We start from the raw sequence: 16,325 nt of genomic DNA, 5'->3' as shown, positions 1-16,325 counted from the left end.
ATTTCCAGACAAATCCAGTTTTTCAAGATTCTCACAGTCACCCAACTCCGGAGGGACAGACTTCAAATTATTAAAACTTACATTGAGTACTTTGAGATTTTTTAAGTGGCCTGTTAGAGAAAGACAATTAAAATCAGTGAAGGGGGGGGGGGGGAAAGAAAAAAGGAGAAAATAAAAGGCTTATTCAATGTAACGTATGAAAAAACTTCTTAATGTGGTGATGAGTAAGAAATGAATAAAATGAATAAATACCATCTATATACCACTAACATTGGAGGAGTAGGAAGTAAAAGAGCTTTGTCATATTCATACAGCTTTGTTAATCGTAATGACTGTGGTTAGGGTTTGTAAGCAGTAACAACTTGTTAAGACTTTGGTCCTACCAGGGAAAAGATACCTACGGACCTCAGCTAAAACGAGAGAATTTAGTCTCCACCTCAGGAAATTTGTCTGATGACTGAAAAACATTTTATTACTTGTTTGAGAACCTCTTGGTTGGGTTACTATACCTAAGTTACCATATTAACAGTTCTGTCTCCTTTTACAGCATTGTGTATTTTTTATTATAAAAGATGAAGTATGTATTTGTTTTGTTATTTGTTTTATTGCAATCCCTCATTATTTGTCAGCTTTATTTTAGGACATCAAGAATATTTTAAGCTACATTTAGCCACACTGCATTCCCTACTTCTGTTACAGCATTAGACAAGCTTCGGCAAAAACAGATTTGAAAGCATTATTAAAATGCAGAACAACATTATACTGGAAAAATGCAAAGGATGTAAGAAATCTGAAGATACTAAATAGCTGAAGCATTACAAAGGGATCCTTAAACACACACATAATGAAGTCAAGAGAGCTTTGGATAGCTGTCCTGTTGGATGATACATGGATGATACTACATGGATGATATTCCCCTCTAAACAATAACAAAATATAGCAATCACAATAGAAAGCACTAGTAAGAAATTTAGATGTGATTCATCAAATGGAAATAAAGAGAGAACAGCATCTTTTTCAACAGATTCTCAAAGAAGACTATATGTTGGCAAACCAGGCAAGCACAAGGAGTAAAATTTTGTATCTTCTTCTATTTATAATCAAATTTTAAAGAAAAAAACTAGAGTTTCTTGATTTGGCTAACAATGGAGAGAATCTCCCTGCAATACATCACAAGTGTTCAAAACACTGTCATAATAGCAAACTATTCCTTATGGCACTACACTTAGTTATATTCCCTTCAGAACAAGATCTACATGGTGCTGCTCAGCTATTACAAGGCATGGAAATAGCTGGAAGCCATTGCTGGAAGGTAGGTGGTGCTTGCAAACAAAAAGAAAAAACTGCAGAGAATAAAGAGTCTCAATATGTTTCTCTGAAATTTTTTTTGGCAGAGGCAGAGGCATATAATTTGATGATCAATACTAGCAGCCTCAAATCACTTAGGCCTGCAGCATTTTGCTCAGATCACATAGTTCCTCTTGGAAACAACATTATCTTGAAAGTATAAATTTAGCTGGGCCAGTATCCATCTAAATGTTTCTGTGAATTTGCCAGGCTGAATATGGTCAGAACAGCTTGGAACAGAGAAAAGTATAGAAGTGTCCACACAGCTTTCTCTCAGTTCTAGTTCTGACAGAAATAGAAACCGAGGTGATATTTTAAAACCCAGCTCTGTCCTTTTAAGAAATTAGCTTTGTCGTTTCTCTCTGCTGTAAAGTCTTGTTTTAGCTAAAATAGAAAAAAAACATTCTCTGTAGGATCACAACATGCATGGCTTTAATAGTACAGTATCATCCTACAAGGGTCCCTAGAGCTGATGAGAGAGTAAGAGAAGAAATCCAAGGATATAAAAGAGTCATCCTCCTTTTTCCGGGTTTATTAAGCACATCAAGTTAAGAAAAGATTAACCTACCTATGATGAAGCCTTGCTAAGTTTAGTAGCATGATTAACAAATGAAGGTTCTACATCAAATGATTCATCTGTCTTTAAACATCAGACCAGTTAACCTCAGGGTACTCTATCCCCTGACCTGGAAGTCTCAGATGGGGAGCAGAATAAACCTCCCACAATTCAGGGGAAACAGTTAGAGATTCACTACTTCACTTGGGCTGCCACAAATCTGTGGGTCTGGATAGTTTCCACCCAAAGGTGCTGATGGAGGTAGCAGAAGTGATACCCAACTCACTTCCCAGCATCTTCCAGTATTCCTGGTCATCTGGAGAGGTCCCAGAGGACTGGAGATGCTGAAAGTGATGTCCACCCAAAAGAAGGGTGGTAAGGAAGATCTGAGGAACTACAGGCTTGTCAGCATGGCCTCAGTGCTGAAGCAGATCATCTTGAGGGAGATCATACGGCAAGTGCAGAACAACCAGGGCATCAGACCTAGCCAGCATGGGCTTATGAAAGGCAGGTCTTGCTTGATCAATATTATCTCCTATGATCAAGTGATCTACCTTATGGATGAGGAAAAGGCTGTTGACATATTCTACCTAGACTTCAGCAAAGCCATCAACATTGTTTTCCACAGTATTCTCCTGGAAAACTGGCAGCCCAGGGCTTTGACAGATAAATCCTTTGCTGTGTATAGATCTGTCTGATTACCAGATCCAGAAAGTGATAGTGAATGGAGTTAAATCCAGCTGGTGACAGGTCATGAGCTGTGTTCCCCAAGGATTGGTATTGGAGCCTGACCTGTTCAATATGTTTACTGCTGACCAAGATGAGGGCATTGAGTCCATCCTCAGTAACTTTGCAGATGACACCAAGTTGGCAGGAAGTGTTAATCTCCTTGGGAAAGAAGGCCCTACAGAGCAATCTGAGCAGGCTGAATCACTGGACTGAGGTCAGTTGGATGAAGTTCAACAAGATCAAGCAACAGATCCTGCACTTTGGCCACAACAACTCCAGGCAGGACTACACACTTGGGCCAGAGTGGCTGGAAGACTGTATTGAAGAAACAGACCTGGGGGTGTTGGTAAGTGCTAGACTGAACATGAATCAGCAGTGTGCCCAAGTGGCCAAGAAGTGGCCCTTCTTGGCCACTTGGGCACACTGCTGATTCATGTTCAGTTCAACCTGGTTTCTACCCAAAATAGCATTGCCAGCAGGAACAGATTAGTCATCATCCCTCTGTAGTTAGCACTGGCGAGGCTGCACCTCAAGTACTATATTCAGTTTTGGGTCCCTCACTACAAGAAAGATGGAGCCCTGAAGCATATTCCGAGAGGAACAATGAAGCTGGTGAGTCTTCTGGAGTACAAGTCTTATGAGGAACAGCCAAGGGAACTGGCTGTTAGTCTGGAGAAGAGGAGGCTCAGGGGTGACCTTATCACTCCCTGCTTGAAGGGAGGTTGTGTTTGGCTGTCTTTTCCAACCTTGGTGATTCTATGATTCTATGATTCTGTGATCAGCTCAACACCTTATTGCAACAAAAAATCATTGACACAGAGGTACCTCAAAATGAAATAGAAAATAAGAGAGTAAAAAATTCTTCCTCCCCAAATTAATTCCTTAGTGAATAAAAGCAAGTCCCATTGAAGTGAAAAAATAACTGCTTCCTCATTAACACAGGAATGTTTTATTTTCTCTTTGAGATAAGTAATACTCTCTTTTAACAAAGTAATACTGTACTCAATCTATCTGGGATAGAGTTAATTTTCATCATAGAAGGTTGGATGATGATATGCTTTTGATCTGTGATCAAAACAGTAATGATACTACACTACACAATATTTTGACTATTGCTGAACTTCCTGTGCTTACAGACCGTCAAGGCCTAAACTGTTTCTCACTCCACCCAACTATAAACACACTCCAGAAGCGAACAGGCTGAGGGCTGGCAAGAGTCAGAACGCAACTCATCAAAAGAATAACATCCACATAATACCAGAAAATCTTAAAGGTGAGTTTTCTAAGATGGCTATTGTTCAGTGACTGGCTACACATCAGCTGGCTGGTGGTAACTGATTGCTTCTGCATTACTTGGTTTCTTTTGCTTTTTTTTTTTTTTTTTTTTTTTTGTTTTTATCCTTTTACCTTTGTTCATCATTAAACTTTTTTTCTCAATTCAAGACATTTCTCATTTTTGCTTTTTTGATTCTCTCCCTTCACTGCAACAGAGTGAGTGGCTTAGCTGTCCATCAGGTTTAAACCACAGCAGACATTTTGCTGACTTTTCAGCCACCACAGTCTCAATTCTACTTTTTTTCTGAACAACTAATTGTAGACAAGGCACCCAGAGCCACAAGCATCCTAGGCATCCTTTTGTCTAACTCTGCTCAGAAGATGTATCTACAACACATGACTAGCAAACACGGAGCAGAATTAGTTATAACAAAAGCATTAAAATGTAACTGCTTTTTATAGGTAGTCTGATGGCTAGGAGCACAGATTCCTATTTTGACATTTCTGCCTTCTGAAATCACATTTTCCTACATTTTTTTCCTCATTTTCCAGTTTCTAATTTATATGCTGATGTTCACAGTATGGTTTGCCCCAGTTTGAAGGTATGGGAAAGCAGGTTAAAAAAAATGCATCGCATTTTCTCCCTTTCGTATAATCTCTGATCTGACAGAAGAGTGTTACAGAATCAACAGTCAGTAACTAGTAACTGCAGAGGCTATACGTTATGACTTAATTTAATTTAGGACAACTGAGTTTCCACTCACTCGCTCAGAGGTGAGTGGAATACAATTCCCCAGGATCTGTCTGTAAGAACCAATTTCTGTGTACCAGCTTTTTTTTTTTTTTTTTACTTGTGGTCTCTTCAATGGATTAAGTTATGTCACCTGACAGCTTAAAGGTAGATAAGCATTAACCTTCCCTCTAGAACCGTGAGAAGTTAATAGGGCACACCAGGACATTATTAATAAACCCCTTACACCTCTACTTCACATAACTCCATATATTTACCACATTTTATCTTAAAATTAATTTGGTTTTTGACATCCATTCCTCTAATGGAAAAACAAATTTACAGAATTTCACTTCTTACATAATTAGAAAGTCTTCTAATTGCCAGTTTTAATTTATTTATAGAAACCTTATAACCATGAATTACTTTGTTACTTTTATATTTACATAGCCCTCTTCCATGCCTATTGCTTACCTCTCTGATATTTTCATAAGCAATAGACATATCAACATTTCTTTTACCAGTGTAACCAAGCCAATTCTTCTAATTTCCACTCAAAAAAATAAAAACATTCCTCCTCAAGTTGTCTTATCAGATGTTTTTAGCATCTGAATCCATCTCAGAAAATTTCTCTTGAATCTAGGTGACTTCAGCTATATGTAATACTCCATAAAGACTCTTACTGTTGTATAATGCTAATTTTATTATTTTGCTTCTACTTAGAATATCTGGCATTTAGCTTATCTTTTACTGCCTTTTGTGTGTTTATCACGCTGAATTTTTCTTGTGACTGTTAGAATAAGGATTTCTATTCATTCACCTACTCCATTTAAAGAATGCATGACTTGCTGAAGAAATCAGTAGCTTCTGACTACATGACCTTAAACTCTGCAGCTGTGAATTTAAACTCTTCTTTTTTGAAACTCATGTGCCATCCAACTTCTCATATCTTCTCCAATTTATGTAGTGACAAAACTGAGAAACTATGTTAGCAGAAGATTTCGGTAGCCCAGTTCCTCAAAATAAGTAAGAAAAAAAATCCAAGACTAATTATTTGAGGAACTCCACAGGTTATCTTTTCCAAATTTATGATTCTTCCTTTCAAACACACACATTTATCTAGGCCTGTGCTAGGTTTTTCAGTTGTTGTATCAAAGTCTATTCTCTTAGATTCAAACATTCATTTTTATAGAATAATAGAATCAGAATCATTAAGGTTGGAAAAGACTCATCAAGTCCAACCATCCACCCATGCCTACTAAACCATGTCCCTCAGTGCCATATCTACCCTACTTTTGAATACCTCTAGGGATGGTGACTCAGCCACCTTCCCAGGGCAGCCAGTTCCAATGCCTCACCACTCTTTCTGAGAAGATATTTTTCTATTATCAAGCCTGAATATCCCCTGAAACAACTTGAGGCCATCCCCTCTCATCCTATCACTGTTACCTAGGAGAATGATGCCCACCTTGCTACAATCTCCTTTCAGTTATGTACAGCTCAGTAAGGTCTCTCTTGAGGCTCCTCCAGACTAAATAATCCCAGTTCCTTCAGTCACTCCTCATAAGACCTGTGCTGCAACACAACTCCCTCAACAGCTTTGATACCCTTCTCTGGATATACTCCAGGGCCTTGATGTCTTTCGTGTAGTGAAGAGCCCAAAACTGAATGGAGCATCAAGGTGCTTCTTCACCAGTGCTGACTACAGAGCGATGGTGACTGCCCTGCTCCTCCTGGCAACACTATTTTTGATACAAACCAGGATGCCATTAGCCTTCTTGGACACCTGGACACACTGCTGGCTCATGTTCAGCCAGCTGTCAAGTAGCACTCCAGGTTCTTTTCCTCCACCACCATCAAATGCATTGTGGGATGCCAGATTGACAGAATCTACTACTTGAAGCTCAACCATCTTCTCACGAGAAAGACATACACTAAACAATTTACTATACAAATTATTTTTTGTGCCATTCAGAGGGACCTAGACAGGCTTGAGCAGCGGGCCCTCATGAGGTTCAACAAATCCAAGTGTAAGGTTTTGCATCTGGGTCAAGGCAAATCCCGTTACAAATACAAACTTGGAGATGAAAGGATCAAGAGCAGCCCTGACAAAAAAGAACTGTGAGTAATGGTATGTAGGAAGCTGGACATTAGCCAGCAATGTACCCTTGCAGCCCAGAAAGCCAAACATATCCTGGGATGCATCAAATGATGCATGACTAGCAGATCAAGGGAGGTGATCCTGCCCCTCTACTCTGTTGGTGAGAAGTCACCTGGAGTGCTGCATCCAGATGTGAGGTACTCACTAAAGAAGAGATATAAACCAGTTGGAGCATGTCAAGAGAAGGGCCACAAAAATGATTCATGGAATGGAACACCTTTCCTGTGAGGGCAGGCAGAGAGATATGTGGTTGTTCAGCCTGAATAAGAGAAGGCTGCAATGTGACCTGATAGCAGCCTTTCATTATCTAAAGGGGAGCTACAGGAATGAAGGAGACAGAAGCTTTATGAGGATCTACGGTGATAGAACAAGAAGGAATTCAAGCTCAGGGAGAGTATATTCAGTTTAGATATAAGGAAAAAATATTTTACAGTGAGGCACTGGAACAGGTTACCTAGTTTTGTGATTGATGCCTCATCCCTGAAGACTTTATCCGTGTGATCTAACTGTGGTGTAGGGGAGTTGGACTAGATAGTCATCAGAGGTCCCGAAGGATTCTATGAGTCTATGATTCTATTTTTCTCCTATAAACTTTTAATTTCAACATTTTTAATATTTATCTTCACATCTCTAATTATCCCTTCCTCTAAAAAACTGTTTGAAATTCTTGCAATCAACAAGAGTTGGAATTGTACTGGAACTGGGTTATATTGGTTTTGTAAACAAGGCTATAAAGAATTAGATCTTTTCCTTTTTCAGATGAAAAGAACATGAGTATCACTGCCCTTTTAAACAAGGTTGCTAAGTTATCTTTGTCAGAAAACAATTGCAAAAATACGTATCTATGAGACAATATTCATGATGAAAATTCTGAAATCCAAGTGTCTAAGTCAAAGGAACACAAATGGGGAAATGGTGGATTTGTAAATAAGAACTCTAAATTGTCACTGTTACAACACTGTTTTTAACTGTGCTTTATAGCACTGAATTTTTAGATCTATTTGAAAGTAAACAGTTAATAGTCTATTTAAGAGTTAAACATCTCTGTGTTTTCCAAAGAGAGGCAGTAAAAGCAGTAATGAAATCCATGGTTTCTCTAATACTTTCACAATTAAGAATATTTTATTTTTCAGTGGGAGCTTCAATAGCATAGCTGTTACCCAAGCTAGTGTATATTCTCAACTTAAATTTTTAATTTGTTATTTAAGAAAAATTAAACCAGTAATTAAACTTTTAATCAAAATTTTCCACATGCAATGCAGCATTGCAACGATGCTGATGTAATTTCATCATTTAGACAAGCCTACACTGGTGATCCTAATAATGGATCAGATACAAAATGCAGGTCCAGTTACAAAGAGTTATTATCTAAAGAATTCACTCAATGCAAATGCAGACCTACTTTAAAAAAAATGTAGTAACACACAAAATATATATTTTTTTTGCATTGATCTGACACTGTCAAGCCAAATTAGCTAACACAGCAGTTTGCTGTAGGTCAAGACAAACAGTTTCCTTTTTCCAATCTTCTCTGCTGAATCAGTGACATTGCCATTGATTTATTGGAAAGGTAAAATTAATGTTCAAGCTTACAAATGACAATGTCCATTCTTTTTTTTCTTTTTCTTGTTTCTTTTTTACTTCTTATCAAAGCAATCATGCCATGGGAGGGATGAAATATGGAGTATCCTTGTTCCTATTTTTATTCTTTCTTTAAAAGAGTAAAAATAAAATAACCTTGTAGGGATTATAGGGGATTGATCCTGGGCAGGTAAAATTTCAATCATTATTAATCAAGCTACATGGGCTCAATTAAAAAAAAAAAAAAAAAAGATGTGTAGAATGAAATGGCAAGAAAAAAATATAAAGAAAAACTGGGGATTTGGGTCTACGGACAGAAGAGCATTAGTGCTATTTAAGAAGGCAAAAAACTATTCTTGTAGCAAAGTAGACGTTAAAAAAACCCTATTTCTTGTAAGCTGGAGATACCTTCTGAAAAAAAAAGGTGTAGGGTAAGGATCTACTGAAAACTCTGAAAAGTAATGTAAACAAAAATGTAACAAGCTTAACTGAAAATACTTTGGGACAAGAGAAATCTTATAGAATTTCTCCGTGACTTCTGTTTTTCATATGAGTAGATAAGCTGTTCTCCTTCTGGACCCCCCAGAAGTGTCCATCTTGCAAGGGTAAAGCAGAGAAGAGGACTCATCTCTGAGCTGGAAAATACCAAACTAAACACAGGCTGTATATAGAATTGAATTGTTGGGCATATAGTGAATAAATGACATGTGAAAAAGATAAGCCCACAACTCTTCAGAACTAGACTGCACTTAAACTTAAAATCTGTATTTTCTTCTTCAAAATTCACACATTAATGCACCAGGAATCTTATTTGTAGAAAATGCTATTTTATGTATCTAGAAGTCATTTAAAGCTGTATTACTTGTAGATTTCCTCTCTGAGTTCTGGGAAATTGAATTACTAATATGCACAAATGAATTTTTACAATATGAAGGAGGATACAAAGAAATCCTTAGATTTTTTTCTGAAACGTCTCAAAAGCGCAGATATTTTTCCTCTTCAGTATTTGTCATATCAAAAATTTTAGAGAACATAATGAAGTACAAAGTTCTTATTAAGAGCTTTTTGAGATATCTAATGAAAATTTGTGGCAGAAAAGAATCCTGATATACCCTCACTATTCCAACCTGGCACAAAAGCTTAAGGATCACATGAAGATCTGGATAACTGCCTCCTTTGTAAATATGAGGAACATATTCTATTTGCTATTTTCAGTGACAGCAATTAGTAGTGCACCAGCACCAATTCATGCACAGCCACTGCACTGCACACATGCAGTCAGAGCCAAATCATTAAATTCACCATGAAGCTATTGCTCAAGAAAATTCTTAGACTCGTTCTTCTTCATGGTATATTTTTTTCTTTTTTTTTCTGCTCATAAGAAAAAAACTAACCTGACAAATCTGAGCTTTGCCCCTTATTGCAGAGTTGTCAAGTTGCTCCATTTTTGGTTAATTGTTTTCCATGATAATATCCACTTTTACACAAAAAGAACGGTCAAAATTATTCTCATCTATCTTCTGATTTAGTCTTTTTAGTTGCACAGATGGTTAGAACTGAGAGAGAGATCTGAATTATGTGGGAATGGATTCTAGTCTTTCTTTTTTTCCCGTTTCAGAACAGAGCTTTTCCTCCTAGATCTAGTAAAACAGCTACACAAACTTAATATATTTCAGATGTTTTAGTCCACAGACTGCTACTGCAGCAATAATTTATTTCAACTGAAAATATTCAAATGATCTCCTATTCTCTCGTACTTTTACTGCCATCTTGTTAGAACAAAATTAGCCCAAACACAGCTCACCAGATTAGGTTCTGATGGATGACATGTACCAAACTCAGATTCAATTCTGACTGAAGATAAAAGACACAACTGCATGCCCGTCACTGCCATCGTTAACCATCTGTCATTACTCTCGAGTATGTTTATCTGTGATACTTACCTCCTTGCAGCTGTTTTATAAACAGAACACAAAATGATAAATATCTTAGCACTTAACCTTTTCTGAGACCTTACTTTCTGATTTAGCACCTAATTCTCACTCCTTACTTCGGTTTCCAAAACAAACCCACATAGATTGTTTTCTCTGCCATAATTTAGCACTTAGAGGACTAAAGTCTGAAGTTTCATTTTGAAGCAGCATATACAACTTCAAAGTATCCAATATTTTTCTTGACATTTTCTTATTAAAATAATAGGTATTAAATATAATTATTATTAAATATAATTATTAAAATAATAGGTATTAAAATAATAGGACATTTTCTTATTAAAATAATAGGTTTCCTGGATATATCGATGTCTGTGTTCGTGTGTCTATATGTTACAGGAGACAAGAGAATACTACCAATTAGAAGTACAACACTGTACCTGTCCATAAAGGGGGAATTATGCAAATTGAGATTAAAAAATTATGCATAATTTATAATTTATGCCATAATAAATAATATAACTTATGCCATAATAAAAACAACATCGTGTTACTAAAATGTGGTGAACAAAAACCTCAAAATCATCAGGCAGTTTTGGGGAAAAAAAAAAAGTGTTAAACCATTCAGCTGCAGAGTCCAGGAGTAGCTTCTTTGTATTATTTATTTTTAAACTTCATCTACGAATCAGTGTCTTCACCTGAAAAACTGGAATTGCTGCTGTGATGTTGAACTACTGAATATATGGCATTTAAAATTTAACAAATGTGTTCTATCTAGTAATAATTTTGCATAAATTGATGTGATGTTTCAAGAAAACACAGATTTCAAACTCAGACCCTTCTCTTGCTGAGGGTCTAGTAACAGCCATGCTTGCTCTCATCTCGTGAATCTTATGTGTAAAAGGAAATGTTAATAAATAAATAAATAATCATTAACTCTACCTGACAAATCCTATCACTGGTTTCTGTGTTTCAGGAGCCTTCTCCCTTTCTTCCTGTTTTATTTTGTTTTGTTTTGTTTTGTTTTTCCAAATAAACATATGATAACTTATAGAGAAGAAGGTTTTAGTCTCTATTCATTATTTGAAATATACTAACTCACAGTGTTAGCATAAGTCATGGGGAAAAGTTTAGGACTACCGCATTTAAAAATAAGTAAAGACTTAGTACACTTGCTGCATGAATTTGACTCTCAAGAGCCCCCAAACCCCTAAATGTGCATAGTTTTCTCAATTCTCAGAGGTATGATTAGTATAATCTTGCCTTTTTCTACCTGTCCAGCCTGTAAGGAACATGAAACACCACCTATTCTCTATATATTCAAATACAAGCTATAGTTTTTCTGTAGTCAGATAGCAACATTGCAATAGTTTTCCAATGTTTGTGCCTTACTAAACCCATCCAATTAATCAACTGCAGCTTTAATCTGCTAACTATAAAAATGTAGATACCATTGTTCACTGGAAACAAAAACAAGCAAACAAACAAACAACAAAAAAGTGTGATTATCATTAAATTCATAAGAACATCCATGAATACTCATTTTCCTGAAGTTAATTAGATAGAACACATATAAATAACTGAATAGTTTGAACCAACATACCAATTTCCACTGGGAGGTGGTTGATTTGATTTTTTGATAACTCCAGAACTCTCAAATCTTGAAACAAAGCAATATAGTCTGGAATTGTTTGAATCAGTGTATTGCTTACATGCCATTCTTTCAGATAGGTATGATCTTTCAGAGACTCTGGGAATTCCTGTAAATTAAATAAAATTGTATAAATAGAAATGAAGATAGAATTTTGTTCAACCATGTTTCTAAATAGGATGGAAAGAGCTTTTATGGCCAAACCTCAACACTTCACCTTACTTGTCTTGATGTAGAGCAGCAGTTTGCCAAATCCTCACAGGACCTGATTTCATTTGAAGCACTGCAGTTGTCCGTGAGCATACAGTCTTTTTTTTTTTTACTGCTGATGCAATCATTTTGCTCTAAAATTGATACCTATCTGAAGCACTCACATGCTTGGTCTTTCTCATATTATCTCCTCTTCCCAGCTTGAGGATTTTTCTAAAACACATTTTTGTGCTTTAATTCACATATCAAGATACAGTCAAATGCATCACAAGAACAGAATAGCAGGTGTATGGGAAATATCTAAGTGGCTTTTGCCACCAAAACAAAAATTTGTGTGCCAAGATGAAACATGGTCAAAGGAACAAAAGTGTTATAGATACAATATGTACATATTGCTTTTGGAAAGTTGTATTTAAAATCAGTGAAAAAAAATCCAGTCATTTCAGCAGTTTGTGGTATTTTACTCTTTTTTTTTTTTCTTTTAAGAAGAATAAAAATATTCAGCATTTATATCAGTCCATAATTGCATTTAGTTCTTATTTTAGTCATACAAAATATTTTTTCCTTAAAATTTCTAGGATTATTTCAAATACACAGAAATTAAGCTTGCTTATGAGTACTTTCCATGCAATATTTTACTGGTCCAGAATCTCCTGTCTATTACAATTACACAAACCAAGGTTTTTAAAGCCCTTAATTCTTAAAAAAAAAAAAAAAGAAGAAGTATTGTGTAACATTTATTTAACTTACTTATTATTCAGTTCAGATGTACATATCTTTGAATTATGTCACCAAATTGATTAAACTTGGATCAGATAAAAATCAATTCATAGAACTGATGGTTAGATCATTTAAACTCAGCTTTGTAAACCAGCACATAATTTACCAGTTTATATCTGGAATAAATAATTTGAATGAGATGCTATTCCTGACTTTATTACATTAGAAGAGAAGTAATAGTTACAGTCTTCAATTATTTTATATCTTACAACATTGTTTGCTGTGTATGAAGAATTCTACAAGGTTTATTTTCTTCTAAGACTCATAGATCCCCCAAGACATTAAGTAGGGTGATACACTTCAAATTTTTCATTTGCTTTATTTTTTAAACAAACTCTGGATTTGGGAGATTGCTCCTTAACTTGTATCTAAATTAAAACTTCTAATTAATCAAAGCTATACTTGACTGTTGATCACAATTTGCTTTTAGTTTAGTTATTTCTATCTTAAATGTCAGTGCTTTTCGAAATTTACACATGCAGACATGTAGTCTAAACATGCAGTTCTGCCTTACTACCTTTCCTTTGATGTTTGATATGGATTATTTCATTTCTTTCTTCATTTACCCACTACATGTAATTTCATTATGATCCATCCTCTATATATATCTGTTTCTGGCAGCTAAAATAAAATGCCTGAAATGCCTTAAGGCTAGTAATGAGAAATCTCTCCATCTTTCTGGTGTGAGTTACTACATCACACCAGTCTGCACATTTTTTTTCTGCAGCAAAATAAAACAAATAAATAAATACCAACAGTGAATTTAGTTAGTATTGTTTTTCCCACCTCCACAGAACTGAAAATGCATTACATAGGAAATAGCATTTATCTGGAGTATCACAGGTGCTACTGTAAGCAAGAACACCAGTTCATTAAGAAAGTAAATGTACAACATTAATACAAGACAGAAAAACATCTCTGTGAAACAGACATGATTTGCAACTCTGCATTTCTACTGTTATGCCATTGTCCAGGTTTGTCTTGGTTTATTCCACTGGTGTACGATTTTTTTTCCCTTCTTATCAAAACAAAATCTCTTCAGTTCCTAACTGTCAGATGCATCATGGAGCGATGGGGAACACTTGCTCTTGTGAAGCAAATAAATGTGTTCTCCCGGAATGAAGGGGGTATCCCGCAGATTTCTTAATACATTTGAAAGACATTAAAAAACAGAAATCACTCTCAAATAAAAATTAAACTGCCCAGCTTCTTCATGACTTCAGAAAAAAATTACAGCCAAAATATTTTAAAGTTGATGATTAATAAAAAAAATGCTTAAAGAAAAAACATATCATTATTACTCATTGTTTAAATAGTGTCAGGATATTCTTGTGCAATTATTAACATAAACTCAGGCATAGCACTCAAGGAATGGAACTAGATCCCATCATTCTACTAGTTGTCCAGACTTATTTTCTGTCTTTAAATTATTTATTTATATAATATTCAAGAAAGGATTTCTTTACGGTCAGAGTGATGAAGCACTGGAACAGGCTGCGTAGAGATATTGTGAAGTATCCTTCTCTAGAGATACTCAAGATCCGCCTGGATACCCACTCACACAATCTTCTGTAGGGGATCTGTTTTAGTAGGGTCTTGAACTAGATGATCTCTAGATGTCTCTTCCAACCCTACAATTCTGTGATATTTACATTTTGCAAATGTAATTTTACAAATCCTTTTGCTATAATGTGCTTTTCTTTAGCATTCTCAATCTTACTACACATTTGACAGCGTTAATGAAGCATAAATTGATGTGATATTTTACTTCATTTACAAATTAGATAGGTTGAGCACTGCAATTTGCTGTTTTATGTCTGCTTTACTCTCTAATTTCACTGTACTCTTTTGTAGTCCTCTGTTGCCATGCTAAAGCTGGCAGCCTACTGATAAATTACTCCTCTAAGACTGACAGTTGGATGATAGCCAGGATTTCATTTTAACAGCAAAACAATATCTACAAGTACTTTCATTTGGAAAAAAAGAAAAACGGTGTTAAAAGAAAATAAAAAGCAAATGTAATAACATTGCTGATTTTACTGCTTCCAAATAAGAGAGAATTTACCTGCTAGACATGAGTCTGAATTAAAACTGTGATTGAATTTTTCAGCTCTGAAAAGTTTACTTTCCTTTTCTATTTCTAGCCCTGTCATCTGACCTATCATTGACCAAAACAAAACTTTGAGTGCAGATCTGTCTCATTTCTTAGCATCTTCGGATCTTTGGACCAAAAACTGGATTAGGCATTTTGTAAAATCAAGAGGGAAATTTTCTCTGGAATTGAGAAAACAGAGACATTTTGTCTGTCCATTCTGTGCATTGATTCTACTCAATCTCTATGGTAAATACATCACTGTCACTAATAGCTGAAAGTAACCAGTGGAAATTATCTGTTCCCAGTGAAAAGAGAGTGCAAGTCAGATGATAACACTGGCAGAAAAAGTATAAATGAAAGAATTAATCTGCTGCCATTTTGTGAGAAGAAATCATATGAGGAAGGCCACAATTGACTAGTAAAGAATTTTCAATCACTCAATCATCTGTTTTTTGCACGTATTTTAGTTGTTTAAATCTATTGGATCCAGATTATCTTTTGAGGAAAAGCAGAACAGCCAAGTGCAGTTCTGCTCTGTATTTGAATGAACATCTAATTTATTTGCCAACACGAAGATAAAAAATTCAAAAAATTGCTTTTCCTGAGCATTTTCTGAAAATGATTTTAAATTTATTTATCCACTAACGAATAAATATTCATTAGTTAGGAGCAGAAAGCAAACACTAAGATGGGAAAATTCCTTGAAAAATTCATGAATATTCATGGCGTTATTTTCTAGTTTTCATTCAGCTATAGTGGCAGTGCTGTTTTTCTGAAGAAATAGTTTAATTCAGTAGATATATGCTTACACACAAAGGATCTCAATTTAGTGTTTCATTAACTCTCCATTGTTTTCTCCTATGCAAATAATTAAAACGTACAGTTCAAGAGTCCAAAATCCCTAAAGAGCTCCTCTCTATGGTGGATTTGCCTGAAAAACTGTTAGAAAAATTAGAAATGTTTCTGAAACATACTTTCGCAATCTTGAGTTACTTGTAGAACAGTATACTTTTCTCATAATGACATGTCTCGAGGCTGTTGTAAGCACAATAGGAAAGAAAAGAGAAAAGCCTGTCTGACTTCATTCATAGTATCGAATTATAGGACAAGCCTGTTTGTTATTTTAAAATCTTTTCTTTGTTACTTTCTTGTATCAGCACTTAAATATAAGTACTAATTAATCACTGCCCCCATCTTGCCAAGGTACACACAGGGATGTAGACACTTGAGACATAAATATTAGATTGGTATACTGAAAGGAAGCTAAGGGTTATTGAAC

At 35.5% G+C, this 16,325-nt stretch overlaps 1 protein-coding gene across 1 annotated transcript in view; it reads right to left on the bottom strand.

Annotated features, from left to right (window-relative positions):
- Positions 1-16,325, bottom strand: part of LRRC2 (leucine rich repeat containing 2) — a 144,154-nt gene that overhangs the window by 108,323 nt on the left and 19,506 nt on the right. The window contains exons 3-4 of the mRNA XM_042826744.1: positions 11,914-12,070; positions 1-110 (exon numbers count right to left, since the gene is read on the bottom strand). Of these exons, the coding sequence (XP_042682678.1) occupies positions 1-110; positions 11,914-12,070 (267 nt within the window). The remainder of the gene's footprint in view (positions 111-11,913; positions 12,071-16,325) is intronic.

This window comes from Centrocercus urophasianus, unplaced genomic scaffold, assembly GCF_019232065.1.
Source record: "Centrocercus urophasianus isolate 14NV4802_14NV808 unplaced genomic scaffold, USGS_Curo_1.0 seq_27, whole genome shotgun sequence".
In the NCBI taxonomy this organism is placed as follows: domain Eukaryota; kingdom Metazoa; phylum Chordata; class Aves; order Galliformes; family Phasianidae; genus Centrocercus; species Centrocercus urophasianus.
This window is presented reverse-complemented; position numbering and strand designations above follow the sequence as displayed.